The sequence below is a fragment of the Hypomesus nipponensis genome, chromosome 23, assembly GCF_054491055.1.
Source record: "Hypomesus nipponensis isolate SF chromosome 23, ASM5449105v1, whole genome shotgun sequence".
Taxonomy (NCBI): Eukaryota; Metazoa; Chordata; class Actinopteri; order Osmeriformes; family Osmeridae; genus Hypomesus; species Hypomesus nipponensis.
In genome coordinates, this window is record NC_140383.1 from 836,989 (window position 1) to 858,306 (window position 21,318).

The 21,318-nt window shown below is 44.4% G+C and overlaps 1 protein-coding gene across 1 annotated transcript; it reads right to left on the reverse strand.

The window, feature by feature from the left end:
- Positions 1-287: 287 nt before the first annotated feature.
- tfpia (tissue factor pathway inhibitor a) lies at positions 288-19,841 on the reverse strand. The gene is made up of 7 exons (XM_084688784.1): positions 19,689-19,841; positions 8,266-8,469; positions 3,122-3,298; positions 2,106-2,177; positions 1,270-1,323; positions 860-1,054; positions 288-549 (listed from the first exon to the last, which is right to left on the reverse strand). The coding sequence occupies exons 1-7, from the start codon at positions 19,798-19,800 to the stop codon at positions 488-490; spliced, it is 876 nt and encodes a 291-aa protein (XP_084544910.1). The 5' UTR covers positions 19,801-19,841; the 3' UTR covers positions 288-487.
- Positions 19,842-21,318: the final 1,477 nt, after the last annotated feature.

Below are 21,318 nucleotides of genomic sequence, written 5' to 3' on the forward strand. Positions count from 1 at the left end.
TAGGCTATTTATTTTGCCTCACAAGACAAAATGTAACCTTGCAACAACATCTGTAAATCTGCATGTATAAAACTTCACCTTGATAAGAAAAGGTATGACACAGAGTAGCCTACAGTCCTGTTGCTAATGCTAACAAGAAATATATAATATATTTGGCAATAGTATTAAACAAACTGATTTTCATACAGCAAAACTTATTTGATTAAATGTTAAGATGTGAGACTAAATTAAGTGCTTTGTGTCGGGTTACTTTAATGCATTAGCAAAGTTGTCTTTGAAGGTCAGAATTGCATAAAATGTTTATTTCTCAACAACAAAATATAAATATAGATAAGAATTAGTGTACCAAACAACACAGCATTTATATGTGTATTACTTTTAAGCAAGTTTACACTGTTGTATGACCAGATACTGTACAACAGTGAGATATTCAACATAAATAGAAGTGGACTTAAAGTAGTGTATGATTTAGGAGGAAGTCTGGAGTTCAGACGGACCTGAACAGGAGGTTTGTGTTTTTCTTCCTGATGCGAATGGTCCTCCCGCTCTCTGAAAGGACATGCAGCCTTTTCATTTCATGTTGTCAATAACAGCGGAACATCACAAATCGATAATAACTGACTACTAAAGCATGAAACTTAACAAAAATACATGATCACAATCTTCATAGTTCATAAACATCACGTTGTAAATCCTTTGAAATCACTAGTCAGATGGGTTTTTAAATGGACCTTTCGGCAGTCAAAGTAAGCAACAGATGGCCTTAAGGCATAACGTTGTGACAAAGTGAAGTCTACCTCCCCCTTCACATCCACCTGAAACTCTCCCTTCACTCCCTTCACATCCACCTGAAACTCACCCTTCACTCTCCTCATATTCATGCAGGTCCTCACACAGTGCCTCTTCAGGACAAAGTTGTTCTTGTTGCCGCCACAGCCGCTGTAGCGGAACATGTGACACCTACTGGTCTTGGGGTTGTAGGCAAACCTCTTCTCCAGCCCGTCACAGGAACCCTTGTCTACATGACGCAGGCACACGTCCGGAGGGCTGAAGTCTGGGAGTCACAGTCATCCAAGGAGGAGTCAGTCACAAATATTGCTGCAGGTACATTTTCAATCTCACCAATATATTTGTATGAACATGAAATAACTTAATTGGTTGGTCAAACGCGTGTGTGTTTTCATGATTTAAAAAATATTATAGAAAACAATTACCACAAAGTAATATTTGCAGCCAGTTACATGACGTGTGTAAACACTTGGTTCTTACCGAGGGCTTGGTGACTGCTTGGCAATGTTTGTGCTTCACTTAGAGAAGATTCGCCTGCAAAGAGATTCAATATTTATTTGAACCATATTGAAAGATGAATGATACAAAATATGAATTGTTTAACAATAATACAGATTTATAGTCAGTGGTAGGAATCATGTTCTGTGACTTAACTCATAATTAAGCTAATCTTCAAGATGTATATTTGTCTAAATTGGTTAGGAATGACATCTGAATACACTTGTGTGATTTGTTCATAAAAAGTAATGTCCCTGAATGGAAGTTAGTTCAGCCACAGCACCATCAGTGACACCAAGGGGGAAGTACACTTCAGATACCTCTTCCAGCTCTTTCAGGCCTCCTGCTCTGAGGTGGAGAATCTGACAGCAGATCTACTCTCACACTCTGAGTGTGTGCTTGATCACCCCCAGAACCTTGCATCCACACCCTACTGGCCCTGTCAATCAGGCCCAATCTGCTCTCTGCTGCATGGCGGGAAAATTCACGCTACATCAAACAAACTTGCACAGAGTTTGTTCCTGTCTTCAGATGGAGGTGTAGTATAATTAAGCAATAAGCCCCAAGAGGCCGTGGTTTACGCTGATTTTAGAACAGGTAAGGGGAGTTGTTAGGCACGACGCTGCGCGTCAGACGGTTCACGCCTCCGCATCGTCCGTTATCAGATGATATTGGACACCTCGTCGGGCATCATCCCTTACATGACTTCTGTAGATGTGTGTTTCTGCGTGGATTACAATGAGATAATATCTTGGAGGATGAGCGCCTGTGAGGATGAGTGTCTGTGAGGATGAGTGTCTGTGAGTATCGGATCTCACCAGTCACTCTGAGCGGCTGCACGCCAGGCTTGCTGGTGGGGTCATGAACTTTGGTGGCATCACTGGTGTTTCCTAACAACAAAGCAGGAGGTCAGGTTATGGATATGAAGGATATTTTGGGGTCACTTAGAAACGGTGTGGTCCCGACACGAAAATATTAATTTTCCACAGCTGTCCACCTGCTGAACCATGCACTCAAATTCTACACTGTTTTGCACTATTTAATCTGTACTAGGAACGATTTAATCTGTATCACTATTTTCACTAAGATGTTACTATTTGAGTTTCTGGTTAGATGGTACCTTTGTTTCATTGGCTCTGTGCTTGTGTATAAATTGAATCTAGTCTAATCTAATATGTGTTAAAATATGCAGCTGCAAATAAATGCATCTGTCTTTAAAACATATCTTTAGGAAAGAAGGTTAGAGTTAAGATTACAAATAAAGAACGACAGAATAATTACTTTGGGGTTTTCAATACTATCTGACACTCCTTGTCTGTTTAGATTTCAATCTAGTAGATATGCCTGGTATCGGTCACAGTAGAGCAACCCCATTACTTTACAACAAACTAATTTAAATGACTTTCAAGTTGAGCTTATGTCAAAAATAATGCCCGTTGCTTAAAAAAAGATTTAAATTCAAGATTAAAGTAGAACGTAATTTTATGGCTGGCAAAAATCCATCAACAAGCAATTTCTAACTTAAATTGAATTTGTCACAGTTTTAAAATGAGTTATCTCCTATTTGCAGTCCAGCAATCCAATTAATATTTGTGCCTTCAAAGAGATCAGGCCAATTAAAAGCCCACAACAAACTTTTTCAGACATCTGAAATCATTGACATAATGATTTAAAACCAGGAAGTACTTCAGCGTAACATGCAGTGTTCTCTAAATTTAAAACTTGACTGATCAAATAAAAACGTTATTACTCCGCATGAAATATTGAACTGGCACTTCTTGGACTAGCGGGCGGTCTGCCTGTGTGGTTACTCATGACAGGGTTGTGTCCTCACCAGGGTCCTGGCATCTTGCCTGACACTCTTTCAAGCTCCTGAAGTTGTTGGCGTTGCCGAAACATCCTCCGTAGAAGAACTGCCGGCACTCCTGGCTCTGGCTGTCAAATAAGAAGCGTGTCAGCAGTCCTCTGCAGGGGCCAGGGGCCTCTTCCAGGTGACACGGGCTCTTGTCAGCTGCAGACACACGGAGAGGAGGAGGGAGACGAGGAGAGAAAAACAGCTTTTACACCCTGTCTGGCCTCATCCTACCTCCCAGGCCCTGGGGCTGGCTAGAGGTAGGTTATACGGGTTATATGGGCATAGCAAATTCTAAATGAAAATCGAAGACGAGAATGTTTAAATGTTCTTATAATATCAAGGAACTTAAAAAGTCAATAAAAGGATGTGCATGTCATGAAGGAAGTCCGTTGGGGTGTTTGAATGGGTGGTGGGGCGGTATTAAGAATGGACAAGTCAATCAAACTGAAAACCTTGGTATCCTGCGACTTAGCGTAGATAAAAATGTGCTGAATAAGCCCAGCGGGTCTGTAGAGGCGAACAGGGAGGGAGCAGAGGAAGAGGGCTGGAGCAGGACAGAGGAAGGGGGGCTGGAGCAGGACAGAGGAAGGGGGGCTGGAGCAGGACAGAGGAAGGGGGCTGGAGCAGGAGGGAGGAAGGGGGCTGGAGCAGGACAGAGGAAGGGGGGCTGGAGCAGGAGGGAGGAAGGGGGGCTGGAGCAGGACAGAGGAAGGGGGCTGGAGCAGGACAGAGGAAGGGGGCTGGAGCAGGACAGAGGAAGGGGGGCTGGAGCAGGACAGAGGAAGGGGGCTGGAGCAGGACAGAGGAAGGGGGGCTGGAGCAGGAGGGAGGAAGGGGGGCTGGAGCAGGACAGAGGAAGGGGGCTGGAGCAGGAGGGAGGAAGGGGGCTGGAGCAGGAGGGAGGAAGGGGGCTGGAGCAGGAGGGAGGAAGGGGGGCTGGAGCAGGACAGAGGAAGGGGGCTGGAGCAGGAGGGAGGAAGGGGGCTGGAGCAGGAGGGAGGAAGGGGGCTGGAGCAGGAGGGAGGAAGGGGGCTGGAGCAGGAGGGAGGAAGGGGGGCTGGAGCAGGACAGAGGAAGGGGGCTGGAGCAGGAGGGAGGAAGGGGGGCTGGAGCAGGACAGAGGAAGGGGGCTGGAGCAGGAGGGAGGAAGGGGGGCTGGAGCAGGAGGGAGGAAGGGGGGCTGGAGCAGGACAGAGGAAGGGGGATGGAGCAGGAGGGAGGAAGGGGGGCTGGAGCAGGAGGGAGGAAGGGGGGCTGGAGCAGGAGGGAGGAAGGGGGGCTGGAGCAGGACAGAGGAAGGGGGATGGAGCAGGAGGGAGGAAGGGGGGCTGGAGCAGGACAGAGGAAGGGGGCTGAAGCAGGAGGGAGGAAGGGGGCCTGGAGCAGGAGGGAGGAAGGGGGCTGGAGCAGGAGGGAGGAAGGGGGGCTGGAGCAGGACAGAGGAAGGGGGATGGAGCAGGCAGAGGAAGGGGGGCTGGAGCAGGAGGGAGGAAGGGGGGCTGGAGCAGGAGGGAGATGGAGACATGCTGAGTTGACACAAGGACTAATAAACAGATGGTCAATGACATGGAGGCACTGACATGTAGATGGAAAAGAAAAAACACCAGGAAGTGCGACATGAAGGAGAGGAGAGAGAGCTATGTGCTGTGGAGTGATAGAGAGAGGTGGAGACTCTGTGTGTGTGTGTGTGAGAGAGAGATGGGCACTGTGTGTGTGTGTGTGCGAGAGAGAGAGAGACCGACTGAGAGAACCCAGCACGTCCAGAATATCCCTGAAGTCCCAGCAGGTTGTTTGCTATTAGATGGACGAGACAGTCTTGCATGTACTTCAGCTCATAAATACTCCCATGGCTTGAATGCTAATCATAAACTGGGTTAACATTTTACATCAGAGATCAGTCCATCGTGTTATGTGGTTTCTATAATTTTGTGTTTTATCTATCCCGGTTGAGTCTGGGTATCAGATACTGTATGAAAGCAGCATGTTGTAGTCACCAGTTTGGAGTCTTTGACTGCAGCTGTTCACATATCACAGCCACCAGACTCCCTATCAATGACCGCTAAAATGATTTCATTAACTTACTGATTAAAACATCCCATGGTGATTAATTACAGTTTCACTTCCAGGCCTCAGTGACTTCTTGTGAGCTATGGGACTTGGGCCAAAGCCACACACACACTTTGAACCAGCTTGGCGATTGATTCAATGTCTTCTCATCTACAGGACGTATTGCCCTGCTCCAGACCCTGGAGTCTGCCCAAGCCATACAGCAGAGACCGTTCCCCTCATGTTGTACCTCTTCATACTTTCATACCAAGTGTATTTATGAAAGTTGTTGATTAAAAGGTCAGTCAAGGGTCAGGTCAGTCTTTTTGGGAGACACCTCAATTACTTTTTAAAAGCATCAGAATCAAGGATGTGTATATGTGGACTTATAGGAGAGTTCATTTGCATTGTTAGTTTAATCTTTAATCTGAGATTTGTCATATACATAGGGTAGTAACTGGTCTGGAGGTGGAAGAAGCAGTTACCCTTTTTTACTAACCCTTTTGAGGGTGAATTACTGACCACTCTGTCAAAGACAGCGTGGGAGGGGGGCATAGTCTCACGAGGCTCTCATATGGCTGCTTTCCAACTTCAACTTTTTGTCAGTTACTCAGGGGGAGTGTTGATGATTTAATACCAGTCCAAATGACCAACATAACGTCCTACCCATACCTTGTGCATCACCAGTCTTTTACATTTCCACCAACAGGTGCTACTTTGCAATTGGCCACTAGATGGAGACCTTAATTTTCCATCTCTCCAGCTTAGCGTCAATGTTACTGGAGTAACAACGCTTTCCGTTCTTATAAAATACATTTAAATTGGTCTTACAGGCCTGAAAACTGATGTCTAGCATGCCAGTCCAACACTCAGACATTCTGCACTCCCAATCTCTTTTATTACACAGGTTCCCTGTCGGGAAGACCTCATGGTCTTCAGCAACATGTGAACAGTGGGCAGCCATTTGCAGGATTTACACAGCAATGTCAAAAAAGGTTAAGGGTCTTTCACAGCTGGTGGGTTAAGCTGTGATGAGACTTAAATGTCGGGCGGACACTGTGATTAGACTTTTAAACTGGCAGGGCTGTTGAAACACTCGATGCTGACAGCAAAGGGACAAATGAATCTCAGATCCACAGTCTTTGGGTTTCGTGCCAAGATGACTTCCCACACATCCTCTCCCCCAATCCCTCAACCTTCGTCATCCAGACTCCTCATAGTGCAGACAGAGCACCAGCGTTGGCATATTGTTCCCTCTGTCAGATCAGTCTTAGTTCCTTATTCTCAGCGAGCTAAAGACAGCACAGCAGGAAGGGGAGGGAGGCAGAGGGCTGGCAGGGTAACTGTACTCTACAGTCTTCCAGTCTGTTGTAATACAGTTCTGCTTCTCCTCTCCCAGCAGGACACAGAGTCAGGGCACCTCTCTGACACAATGACCTGAACCGCCAGTGGTGACGAGGCCCTCTCAAAACCCGAACCCGTCGCGTGATACCCAGGCTTTGCTGAGTCAGGCAGCTTATTCCTAGGATTTTTTTAAAGAATGTGGACAGAATGTTTCTTTAAATGCTATTTACAGAAACTAATAGTTTTCGTTTCTTCACAAACTGTTTTTCAAAACCGGAGATGGTAGATTTCTATTCCTGGTATCTTATCGTTTTAAGAGTGGTGAGGACGATGGTGTCCTGTGAGACGTTCTAAAGGGTCACCTGAGCTTGTGTGTTTTGTCAAGTCCTTTTTTCGAGGAGCAGATTAACTCAAGACTGAATAATAATACAAACGGAGCTACCTCATCATGATGGATCTTTAGATTAAAGCATCATGCCGCAGGATGACATACACCCATGACTCTTGTTGTCCAGCTGAATAATGCATATTGGGTCGTTTGGCACACAATGAGGCGTATGATGGCAGAGATTACTCCACACCGACAGAGAGGGTTTCCTTTGACCCAATATGTCATCCTAACACAATAGAAACATATCTGTTTTCTTGTCGGTAATATCCAGGGACTTGTTTTGTACTGATGGAGTAGAACATGTTCCTTCAAATATTGAAGGTTACACCATTTATTTGTTATTCAAGGAACTATGGCATGCCACTACACTACTCCTATGGTAGAAGCCTAACCAGACACAAATATCAGAAGAATTATGAAAATGTATTATATTTTGGCCCCCAACAAATGTGGTAGTAGGAAACTGATGTATTTGTTCTTGTGTGTCAAACTTCACTGCACCTTCTCATTGTGTTTCTTTATCCCGCAGTGTTTCCCCTACCATTATACCCCGCCCCCCAACCCCCCCCCCCCCCTCCCTTGAAGGTCAAGTTTATTTTGTGTTTTTTATATATAGCACCAGATCACAAAATAAGTAATTTAATGTTACCTTTCCTATAAAACAGGTATATAGCTTGCTCTTTTATAAAACAAACTAACTAAATGGCCTTATGTTTTTCATCTTATTTACATGAAAGTATGGCATTTCTGTCTCTACATGGTCGGGCAACCATGTCTCCCTCACACAAAAATAGTAATATATTTGCCTGTTGAACAGAAGCCAATAAAATCGCCCCTGTTGTGTAATTTGTCATCCAGGTCCACCCAATGTCATTGAAAGCACTATGAAACCATGCGTGGAAGGAGATTTTCACTGTGAATTCGACCAAGAACAATACCAGCACTCCCTCCAAGGCGACAGCTCATTAAACTATCTGGGCCCATGTTCGTTTACTGGCAACTCCCTACAACCATTCATTTAATCAAACTCATTTGGGCATATTAGGTCATTTCTTTGTAATGTATTGGCTCACAGATTGCACCTTATCAGTTGCAATAAAAAACATGGGAGTGTTTGTTTGAAAATGCTGGACGTAGAAACGATACGATCAGGCATCCGTGCAACAGGGAACATTTCATCATTAAAAAGCAGCAAAGAAAATCTTTTCAACCCTATTCCTGCTGTGTAGCTGTAGAAGCTCCTTGTGTTGGGAGAAGAGCACAGAAGGTCAGCAGACAACAGAGGAGCAGTTTGGTATTTTGACCTGCAGAGGTGACGCAGCAAAGGCTGGGGCAGGCTAACCTGACACGTAGCATGTTTCCTCGCACGCCTCCAGGCTCTCAAAGTTGTTTGCGTTGCCTTTGCAGCCTCCGTACTCCAACGACTCACAGCGCCCTGTGTCAATGTCGAAGTAAAACCGGTCCTTTCTTGCCTTGCAGGGTCCTTCGTCCTTCTTGAAGGCGCACACCTCGCTGAAGATGAAGAGCTCGGGTTGTGAGCCTTCCGCTGGGGGGAGATAGCCAGAGTTAGCATTCTGTTCACAGTCCTCATCAAAACAGTTTGGGGACAATTTCAGTCAAGGCTGAGCTCTAACCTGGGGCTTTGGGAAGGTGAAAACAGCTTTCTGGTATTTCTACCCACAATCTTAATGGTTTAAAACTCCATGCTTCCAACAGGCCCAGGGGGCTGTACAAACAGCTTGCTATTGCAGTCTGGCTGGAATCTCCTCAACAACAATCCAAAGGATGCTATTTGGGCTTTTCATTAACAAAGCTTTAATAACTGTTGTTCAAGGCCAAGCAATTGGTGTTAGAGACAATGGATCAGCAAATGTATAAAACGGCAAGAATGAAACCAATTTCATGTAGACTAGACACTCAATGCTATTGTAGTTTATGCACACACTGCATACCACTATGATACAAGATGTTGCATAAGTAACTTAAAGCTATACATATACAATATAGTAAAAAAACAGCCTGCTTGGAGACAAGAAATGGGTATATCTACTGTCTGATCATGACTGACGTGGTCGTGTTTGTAGGTGTGCTGACACTCAGATTGCACATACTTGAGCTGTCCAATAATGTACTTTAGTGGTAACGAGTGTGTTAAGAGACCACGCCACGGGCAGGATCTCACTTCAACAAAACCTCTCCTGTCAAGATATGATGTCACCATATCCCACTGGGGCGGAGCCCTCTCTCTCCTGCTGGGTCGAAGGCAGTTTGATTGTCGCACGCCCACTGTGTGACAGTAGTTCCTTTGGAGCCCCTTGAGGATGATGTGAACTCTGTCAGAGGAGACCTGAGCAGATGGTTGTGCTGGTCAGTGACAGCACTTCCTCTCTCCTTTAGAAGAGGAGCCTTGGTTAACCTTCAACATCCTGGTGTTTATTGGCTTAGAGAAAGACATGGCTTCCAATCCCTGTCAAGCTAGTCACGCCAATGACTCTCGCGATGTGTTGGCAGTGTATGACCATATGATGATCATTTTTGGTTTGTATTGGTCACATTTCCAACTTCTAATCATCCAACGTGACAATGTTTTATCTAACACAAATTCAGTTTTGTGATAATATCTAGCAAAGTTGAATCATCATCAAGTAAACTGGGTTCAGACTGGTAACTAAAGGATCGACGTGGGTCCACTGACTGTGGCTGGAACATGACGTTATTGCAATAAACTGCCCACAGTCACAAACTGGCACCAAGTCACCCCACCGTCCTGCCACAACCCTGCCCTTCTCCTGCCCCTCCCCACTGTTCTGCCCCCTCCCCACTGTTCTGCCCCCTCCCCACTGCCCTGCCCCCTCCCCACTGCCCTGCCCCCTCCCCACTGCCCTGCCCCCTCCCCACTGCCCTGCCCCCTCCCCACTGCCCTGCCCCCTCCCCACTGCCCTGCCCCCTCCCCACTGTTCTGCCCCCTCCCCACTGCCCTGCCCCCTCCCCACTGTTCTGCCCCCTCCCCACTGTTCTGCCCCCTCCCCACTGCCCTGCCCCCTCCCCACTGTTCTGCCCCCTCCCCACTGCCCTGCCCCCTCCCCACTGCCCTGCCCCCTCCCCACTGTTCTGCCCCCTCCCCACTGCCCTGCCCCCTCCCCACTGTTCTGCCCCCTCCCCACTGCCCTGCCCCCTCCCCACTGTTCTGCCCCCTCCCCACTGCCCTGCCCCCTCCCCACTGCCCTGCCCCCTCCCCACTGTTCTGCCCCCCTCCCCACTGTTCTGCCCCCTCCCCACTGTTCTGCCCCCTCCCCCCTGTTCTGCCCCCTCCCCCCTGTTCTGCCCCCTCCCTACTGCCCTGCCCCCTCCCCGCTGTTCTGCCCCCTCCCTACTGCCCTGCCCCCTCCCCACTGCCCTGCCCCCTCCCCACTGTTCTGCCCCCTCCCCACTGTTCTGCCCCCCTCCCCCCTGTTCTGCCCCCTCCCCCCTGTTCTGCCCCCTCCCCACTGTTCTGCTCTGCCCCCTCCCCCTGTTCTGCCCCTTTAGATCCCCCTAAGGACTACTGCCTCCACAGCAGCATTGATGACATTGTTTCTGTTTCCTCTTCCCTGGGCCTTCCTCCCACTCTTGAGCAGAGAGGGAACACTAATAAAACACTCCTGAACATCCGCGCGTCTGCTTTGCTTTCACTGGAGAGATTCAATATTTTCAGAGCGTGGCCCCTGATATTTGTATTTACATTCCTCAGCCCGGGCAGATAAGCGGAGAAATCTTCAGCCTTTCAGGAGGGGATATTACGCCAGTCCATATGGTCCTGTTGTGCTAGACTCTGAGTGTGGAAACACATCTGTGCTTCAGCCTCTCTGAACAAACTACAGAAGACAATACTGGCAAGTTTGTCCTTTCCATCTCATAGAGAACCCCACCGAAGAGGCAATCACACCCTTCACACCAGGAATGTTTGGGGAAAGAGAAGGCACAAAAGAAACCTGCCATTTGCTCCAGCAACCGATTTGATTAGAAAAATAAGTGTTTTAATGATTGATGGTTTTTTAACAAGCTAGGACAAGGATAATGAAGGCAGGACAAATACAGGATGTTAGGATGTTAGTATTGATTTCCCCTCTCTACAGAGGCCAAGAAGAAGAATAATAACTAATGTTACATCCAACATTCAGACCAATAGGAATCTTCCAAAAACAAATGTTCCAAAGACAACAACACAGTCTCCAACTGAATTCAGGAGATCAAAGGATTTCCAGGGGGCTTGAACAAACAGACCCTCGTGAAAATATTTCCTATGGTAGAAAACTGAAATCCTGGTCCCCAAAACCATACCCACCCTCATTAAAGAGCAACAACTTGGAGGATAACCTCACAGCACAGTTTCTCAACTGTAACTCTTTCCCTCTCTCAATGATGTTAATTGCACAAAACTTGGGTCAACAACTTTAAATATTCCAGTCTTGATGTCAAATAAAAATGTAATGGACACGTGTACAAATAGATTTTGAATGAGAGAACAACACCAGCCCCATTTCCGATGTAAACACCCCCTCTAAAAGAAAACCTTCATCGCATCAGCATAAAAGTAGGCTAGAATACTACTTATGCTCTGCATATAAATGCCATCTATTTCTGCACACGAAAACCACAATGAATCAACACTAACTTGGTTGATGCCAACCGATGGATCAGCATTTTGAAGCTTAAACCCAAAAATATGTACCATGCTCTGCTTTGCCTGGAAGACTGGTGACACATTTTAGGTGTCAACATGTCCCCTGACAGCTGTTCTGCTGCATGCAGCACCTCGTTAGGTGTGTTCTTTGTCCAAATGAGTCATCATAGTTAACACAGTGAATCATTCCCAGCCTGGGGAGGTTATCAATCGGTGAAGTTAGATCATTTGTTGGCAACTCATGAGCTCACAGTTAATTGAGCATGACTGTACGTTAGAAGATAACATTTTGATCATTGTCAAAGGATATGGTCAGTAAAGGTGTGGATGTTCTTTGAGACACTGAAGCAAAGGGCACATCATTTGTGGCTGTGTAAATACGGTGTAAAACCAGTCAGAGTTCAGCACAGCCGAGCCTGGAAGACAGTGGACAAAAGGCTGACTGACTCACAGCCAAGTGAATAGGGCCATGCTCCAACTTGACTCATGTGGTTCTTATGATGTCAACCTTTCAGGCTAACAGATACGGGCTTGCATGGGCTTGGTTCCCACATATATATATATATATATTAGCTGGTATGGAGGAAGAGAGATAGTGAGATGAAGGAAAACATTAGAACATGAGCACAGAGTTCGGTGATGATCCACATTTTGTTTTCCTGCTCTTCCATTTAGTGTGATACTGTCTGGTTCCTCTTGTCTCCAAGAGAGTGAAATCACACACCATTCAACATGTATCTAGTAGCTGGACACACAGGGAGCAGAGGAAGGAATGAAGTGACAGCATGCGGGTCACAGTCTGGAGAGACAAGAACCGCAGACTAATGATGTCCTCAGAAATCCAAGTAGACGACCGTTCAAACTGGACTTGATGGGAACAGCGCGTTGCATTAGGAGATCAAAGCTTATCTCAAGTACCTCATGAAACTCTTCTCATGCCGGATCAAAGGGGTTTGGTTGACAGAAGAGGCTTTGTTGTCACACAGAAAATACTGTTGTCCGTTAGTCGCAACTGATGAGACCACACTGATGAGTTGTTGATAGATGTGGCTAATTACAACTAAACTGTCACAGAGAGCTGAAAAGCTCAATCAAATCTCTTGCACAGAAATGGACCACATAAGAATATTTACCTCTGCATCTGTTTACTCCAACAGCGTTTAATATCCCAGACTGATCCAGAAATAATGGAAATTACCTGTAGATCTTATGAGGGCATCTCGTGATGCTGTCTGTGTGTTTTCTCTGCAGCGTTTTTTTCCTCTAGTTTTGTCCTACTTCCTGGAAGTGTAACCACAGCCCTGCCTAATTATCTAAAAGTTTGGAATGGGGTTCATGCTTTTTTTATCAGTGAGCAGACAGTGGTCAGACAGGGAGGGATGCAATAACAGATGCACTAATTGTTGCTGCTTCACTCGATAACTCTCCCTGACTCATTAGTTTGGGTCGTGCTTGACTCTGTATTCTTGCTGGTCTGTCTTCACCCTGACCTCTGAAGCTTTCACTCTTCCTTCTCACGGCTTTGGCAAGTAATAAATCAAACTTCCTCTCTGTGCTGTTTGTTGCCCCAGCTTCCCTCTCCAAGATCTTCCTGGTAATCTCTGCTGTCTGGGGAACATCAGAGGGGACAGACTCTCCCACCCAGTCTGTGAAACCTGCACTCCTCAACTCCCTCCCTCCCTCCCAACTCCCCATAACTGGTCCTATTTATTTGTGGCCTACTGATATCCCAGATGAGCCTAAACCTGTTCTTTTTCTCCTCCCAGTTTCCTCCGATAACAAACTAGCAGTGTGACAGGATAACAGTGCTGCCGTCGACCGTCTGACAGTTTGTCCTGTCCAAGCTTCGTCGAACACAGTAATCCTGCACCCTTCCAATTAGATATCTCACACGGGCTGATGTTGAAAACATCGCAGATTTTCAAGTGCTTTTACTATGCTGTGACAGGGATGGAAATAACAAATGACTTTATAAAAATGAATAAATTGATAAATGCATGTGAATTGAAGAGGCATTCACATGCATTTTCATAATATACATTTTCATTAATGACTTTTTGTAACTTCCACCCCTCACACAGTTGCGGTACAGTGGTGGGTTTGATGCCCCAGCATTCTGCTTCAGCAGGGCAGTACAGTGGTCCAGGTTTATCAAACATACTTGTGTGAGAACTATTAGAACTATTAGTAGCTGGCCCTTTAATGGAGAGAAAGCTGCCTCCATCCTTATGAAGCACATGGCAGCAGTTGATGTGGACATCAGTCTGCCATAAGGTGTGCAGGGCTGCAGGGTGAAAGCAGCAACACACCATCTGCCATCTTCAGAACCCCCCCCCCCCCCACACACACACACACACACACACACACGCGCCAAGTGAGTAATTCATGGCAGGGCTGCCGGTGAAAACCAGTGAATCACATAGAGGGGAATTATCCTGGCTTTAACCGTCTCCCACATGGAAAATCAATGCACTTTGTTAAGAAGAACACACTAATGGAGGATATGGGAGTCATAGTCCACCAACAGAATGTCATTACTGCAGTATGATCATCTCGCCCAATGACCTGCTTGACAAATGTCCCCAGTCTGAGAAACAAGCTTAACGTTGTTCATCTCGTATGTACAACGCCTCATGTAATCAACTAGATACAATACACAGGACAGCTATAGATTACTTGTTAGTTACATATTCACTATGTTTTCACAATTTTTTGTGATAACTACACTGACAACTATAGCAATCATGCAGACTTTGCAGTTACCATGCCAAATACTATGTTCTGTCCTCTTCAGCAGCCTCACAGTGCAGTGACCTGATAGTCCTCGTGTTTGGGAAAAGATCCTACCGTTGCCAAGTTCAACAACATGGTGAATCTCCTGGGAGCATTTTCTTTGAATGATTCATGTCTGTTCATGACTGTGTCCACACAAAAACATAGTAGATTATGAGCTATGAAAGTCTGACTTCAGTTTGACACATACAACCATTATTAAATAATTACAAATCATAGAATTTGTCCGGTTCCTGATTCTCCTTCCTTGAGGTACACTCACATTAGGAGTGGCCAACAGTGGAGATTTGATTCTTTGGGTTTCTGTTGTTATTGTAAACAGTATGGAACAAAACACACTATAAAGCCATAAACAACATCAGAAAAACGTAGTAAAAACTCCATACAAGTGTTCTGTAATTGATCACGAGACAGGGGACTCTCTGGCCACTAAGCAGTCGCTGGTCCTAAATACGAGACACCGAGGGGATAAATACATGCTTCAATGTTTTTCGCTTTCCACGTGTCTTCTCCAAGTGATTGTAATTATACTGTAGGATCAATGGAAGAGGGGTGAGGCTCCATCAGGAGTCTGTGTAAATGTCACACCTGCTCCAATTCACACTATAGATGCGCTCTTGATGAAATGAGAAGATCAATATGGATTCCTTTGCCTGCAATGCAGGTTATCGTTCAAACAAAACAAATGAGATAAAAGGGAACACTCTTATCGTGGCAGGGCAAGTCCATCACAAACCTAGGTTGGGCTGTCCCTGTTGCTCAGAAACACGTGTGTGTAAACATTGTGAGAGAGATTCAGACTACTGGGACGTACAACCCTCTTGCTGGAGCTGTGGAAGTCCAGCAAGATCAGGTGTTGATCAACATCACAACATGCAGTTCCCATATGGTGTTCATGTTCCTGCATGGATCTTACCGACTTTCTTACCAACCCTTCTTTCTCTCACACACACACACATGCACACTAAACATACACTTACTTACTGTTACACAACCTTCTTTACTGTAATTGTTATGTGTTGAAAGGTGGAATCATGTAATGGAAGCATAGACTAATCTTAAGGGTAATTTCTATCTTCATAATTGTCTGTCTTGATTTTTGACAGCACACTATCCGTTGAAATAGACTTCCTCACGAACCAGAGGATGACACAAAATTGCTGGAGAGGATCTTCTGTGTCGCCTACTCAATTACTTCCTCCTAACCTACTGTGAGCGAGAGACATCCTAACCTACTGTGAGCGAGAGACCTCTTAACCCAGGCTTCCATCGCCATTATAGGGCACTGAGCATGACAGGAAGGGAAAGAAGATGAGAGGATAGTTCTAACAGACAGAAGACCAGAGGAATGTTCAGACAACGATACTCTCACAAACTGAACATGTTTCTTTAATTCTTTCTTCCAATATAATACTCTGACAGTCCTTTCAGTAGATGGTACATTGTTACTCTAAACTCAAGCACTGCCTCAGTTCTGTTGATGAAATGAGGGCACCACACAGTGAAAACGGCTAATCTCTCAGTTTTTTCTCCCTCTTTTTGTTGGAGCATGAGCTTGAGCAAGCTCCGACTCAGAAACAACCATCTTGTCTTTTCCACACCTTCTGAACACTTTGTCCTCTCAACAATCCAGTGAGAGCAAAACACACAGTTGCCCAACATCTTGTGATTTTTTCTCTGCCGTTTTCTTCCTTGTGTGAGTCCTGATCTTTTATCTCATGCGTATAATCGGAGTTTGGCAGAATGTCAGGTGGATTTTATCTCCAATATTGAAAAAGCATGTGTCTCAACCGATCTCACAATCCTGCCAGTGAATTGAGGTATTGCTATTGACCTGGTTTGGGTCTCTTTATTTCTGTCAAGTTCTGACTTGTTCACCTGTGGAGACTCTGAGAAATCATCTGGGAAGATTTAGTATGTAGTATACCAATCCACAAGGAACACAATTTCCACTGTAAAATGATGCCATAAAACATCACAATGATTGCATTAGAAACACAAAATGTATACCTTTAAATACATTTGACAAATGCGTTAATTTATATAAATCAGTATTGTAATTGCATTCCACGTGTACTAGTCGGTACACTGTTCAATTCATTTTCACATGGTTAAGCACAAACTACTCCAGTAAATACTGAACCATTGACTGTGGTGGTTAGGATAATGTTGCACAGAATATCCGGAACATATTACTGTACATTTCCAGCAAAACATTCTGAAAGAATTGTGAGTGTAACATTCCATCGACCAGCACTCTTTATCTACATCCTGAAAGACGTGACATTTTCTTGAAAACATAAGAACTGACCAACAGACTAAAACGTATATCTTGCATGGATGCATTATCATGTAAAGAACATGATTTCCTGAAATGCCTTTCTCCTACTAGAATATTCCCTCCAATCCTTTACTGTTCTGGATGAGACAGAGGAAGTTAGACCATAACCACCCGCCCTGCCTACAAACACCACTATCTTCTTATCTTGGAAAGGCACGTCTCTTAGGACTCATCTATTGAAGGAATGGCACATATTGACTGGACAGTTGGGTTCATGGTTGCTGTTGCAGGGTATTGTGCTAAATACGCTGGCATGTGTTACTCATGTGTTCGTTTTTGTAGATTGTACCTCGCCTGCCATCCCTTTTCACACAATCCAAACCCAAGCCAGCATTACCACATCAATCTGAAATGACAACAATAACTACCTCCTTCCCAGTCCCCTGACCCTGCAGCCAAGTTGTTGATTCTCTGAAAGATACTGACCAGACATCGTCAACAGAAAGCAGCCCGCCGGGTCATTAAACATTTTCATTTCAATTCAACATTGCGGCAACAGTCCCTTTTACTCCTTGGTGCAATTAAACACAAATTAACTGCCACTCAACAGTAACTGTGAAACATTTGAATCAACATTTCTCAATAGTGTCTGTGTCAGGCAGTTGAAAATCTGAAATTGGGGGTTATTCATGAGTCTAGTTGACATGGCATTCTTACCGCCAAAGCACAAACTATCTTTTATTCAATGTACTGTTCCCAACACCCACCTATTTAATCTCAAAAGTGTACTCCAGCTGAAGGGTGTGATTGAGTTTATAGTGCGTCTGATCCACGGGCTGGATAAGCTGCTGCCCCCGGCTGGGAGGACCAGAACAACAGCACGCTGAGACACCGGATCGATCGCAGGTCTGAAGCAGACGTGAACAGTTAGTGCTGCATGGCTCACAGCTAGGAACCCAACCCAGGGACCACGACCACACTGACATGACTTTGAGCTGATTGGAGATTGAAGTGGACACTGTCTTATAAAAAAAATGATGCTTGAACTTTGACAAAGCTTTGAAAACTCACATCAACTGATCCTACCCAGGAGACACCTGTGTGATGTCATGTTGAATCTCAGAGACCCAGCTTTTCAGCCGACTCACAACAGGATTAAAACTGTCTGGTCGAAATAGAATCAGAGTTTATTAAAGTCATATTCCTTCTCAAGAATTCTAATTAAAATAATAATTCCTTTTTGTGTATGGCCTGAGGTTTTAGTGTAAAGGGCCATATCAAACTACTAATTAAATTTCCCTGCAAATTAATGAGACTGTTTATACTTTTCCCCTTCACTGGAGCATTAGAGTGGCCTTGGAGTGCCCATTGATTTCACAAACGATACCAAGGTTTCATTTTTAACAGGCAAAGCAATTTCCCGTAAAAACCCTAAATGATTTGCAATTCATACTGTAAACCAACTCTAATACTTACCCCTTTTGGGTAAGTAGTCTAAGATCACCAGTCTTAACTATTAAGATGTTAACAGCTTGGATATGAGGAGATTATGACAGACAATATGAGCTGCTGATCTTGAGGACACTGAATGCCTTATGTGCTGGGGAGCATGTGTCAGATCACTGGTGGACTTCAAAACAAGACTATTCATACTAGTAGATGTGACTGTACTTTAAAAGTGCTGTTCCAGACGTGCACTGTAGTAGTGTTGACCCTGACTGTAGTAGTGTTGTCCCTGACTGTAGTAGTGCTGTCCCTGACTGTAGTAGTGCTGTCCCTGACTGTAGTAGTGCTGTCCCTGACTGTAGTAGTGCTGTCCCTGACTGTAGTAGTGCTGTCCCTAATGTGCACTGTAGTAGTGCTGTCCCTGATGTGCATTGTAGTAGTGCTGTCCCTGATGTGCATTGTAGTAGTGCTGTCCCTAATGTGCACTGTAGTAGTGCTGTCCCTGATGTGCACTGTAGTAGTGCTTTCCCTGACGTGGACTGTGTACACAGTGTCGGGATATATGGTTTAACTTTGTCTGTGGGGACTGTTCCAAACTATCACGTCCAACAAACTAAAAATAATTCGATTTCATGGTAGATTACGCGGTACTATAGAAAGCTGAAGCCCATTTCCCCTCATAGGGAATTCCTTTGCTGAACAGAGGTTATTCAGCACACAGACCTGGGCTCAGTCATTGTCAATAACAAGTCTAGACATCACTGTGTTTTCCTGTGGTTTGCTCCCTGGCATTCACTCTTGTACAACCTCAGAGTTCTGCAGCAATAAACTCATTCAGCCCAGGAGGAGTACTGAGAAGTGGCTGGACTTTGGCCCAGACGTCACTATGATGTCTCATCTAGCTAAGCACTGAACAGTGACCGACAGTAACAGGCAGAAGTTCAAGAAACTAGGTTTTTCGGAAAGGTGACCTGTGTATACAGACTTTCTACACAATAACTTAATTCCGTCACGGTTCAACTTTGTGAGAACGTGGCTTCTTGGCTGAGTATTCCCAGTGATTCAGTTGTGCTAAAGACGTGTGGCACTGGAAACCTAGGTTTTTATTTTCTGCCTGCAGTACAACTATGCCTAGACTATACTTATAGTCTAGGCATAGTCTACTTTAAATATCCAAACCAGGATATGGTAAGAAAAAAATGTATTGGGCATAAACTTCAGGTTTCTACTTTAAATGTGATCTACCCCTAAAGTTTAAGATTAATTCTCCCCGGAAAAATTCTGTCCATCAGAAAATCGTTGTGTTTATGTTCAGTATCACATCGTCAAATGGATTGGAGCGATCTATTGTTCAATAATCAACGTTAATATATTATGAACATTGCGTTGTTGGTAATGAAAATTTCAAAAAACTATAAACATCGATATATAAAACTGTATATATAACTGTGTTCCGTGCATAATGTTTTTGGCGAAACATAAATTACGCACGAGTTTTACATTAAAGCAAGTACATTATGATGCTGCGACTTTAGAATTAGTGCACCAGACTTTAACTCGTACCTCGATGTACTTCTCTTACCTTTTGAAGAATCCCGATGGCATGTTACTAAATCGACACATGAAATGAAAACAATGCACACAATCCACAATTGATCCTTGAAAGCCATGCTGTGCCTGCGGTCGAGGGCCATGTCAAGTTGTAATGAAAACTTCACATCAACTTTTTTTAAAGGCTGTGGCTGGCATTACTTGTCCCACGCACTTCCGGCTGATAACGAGTTATTTTTCAATTCATGGACATTTTCTCGAACTGAGTCGAGACATTTCATGCCTTGGGTTTTAATTTTTCCTGGAACCTATGTCAAATGTACTCAAAAAAAGTATTCATATATGAAATATTTGATTTATGATATTGCTGTGAATATCCATCGTTGCCCAATTAAATTATACACAGAACCTAGACAACTGCCCTTCAACTACTATGAGGAGAGAAGCTAAAGATGTCCTGACACAACAAACTGCTATATCAGTCCCACATTTTATGGAGACAACTCTTTTGAACCCCATCAATGGTAAGAAAGCATGCAGTTCCACCTTTCTTAATGTCTTATCTGCACTTAGCCTCATCTCGCCTTCTCCCCTCCCCCCCCCCTCTCTCTCTCTCTCTCTCTCTCTAACTGCCTTCCCTTCTCTCCTCTCTGTCTCTTTTTCCCTTCTCTCTTTCTCTCGCCTTCTCTCTTTTTAACTTTGTGGCTTTATCCAGGTATTTTGTGACCTGATGAGTTGTGGCAAACCTACCCCCGCGGTGGCATCCTATCTGCTCCTCCTACACCTTAATCTGGCACATTTCATCTCACTTTCATGAAATATTCACATCTGCAGCACATTACGAGTTGGACTTTTGGCAGGAACTCCATCTCTGTCTGTTCAGTTTAGGGAGCCTGTACCTGACTGAAAGTCTTAAGGGAGACTTCAGACAAGAAACAGGGATTGTAGAAGATGTTGAAAATCTTGTATTTACCATGTGTGAGATTTGAGCAGTGTGCTTAGCTATTTGTTTCTTGAAATCCCAGAGGGAAATGGAGCGTTTAAGTATTGAGATGCGTTACAGTAAGATAAACCTGAAAGCACAGAATTAGAACCCCAAAAGCACAGAATTAGAAAAAAAGATTTTTTTAAACACAGTATGTGTAATGCTGTTACAGATTACATTAACCTACTACTACTATGATGCTCCCTTATACCTTTTATGAGTAATCCTTTATCTACTTATATATCTTTGGTTCGATTTAATGGATGTATGATTGGAACCCTGTCCAGTGTTGGAGGGCTGTGGGGATGTGGCTTTGTGATCTTGTTTGAGCATTGCCGTATTCCCTGTCTCTTTTTGTAAAAACAAAAACACAATAAAGCCTAAACCTACTACTAATATAATGCTTCCCTTCCTCACTTTCTACATAAACAACATTTGGGAATATATTAAATATGTAAAAAAAAAAAATATATATATATATATATATATATATATATATATATAAAATACAATAAAAATACCTTTCAAAATCTGTTTTGGGAGTTGATCTGAAAGTATTGTACTGCCTTCATCACCGTAAGACTCTCTAGCGGTAAACCCCACTTAAGATTGCTCAACAAGCAGTGTGTTTTGTGATTTGATGTCTTGGTAACCACTACAGAGGAGAAGGACGTCG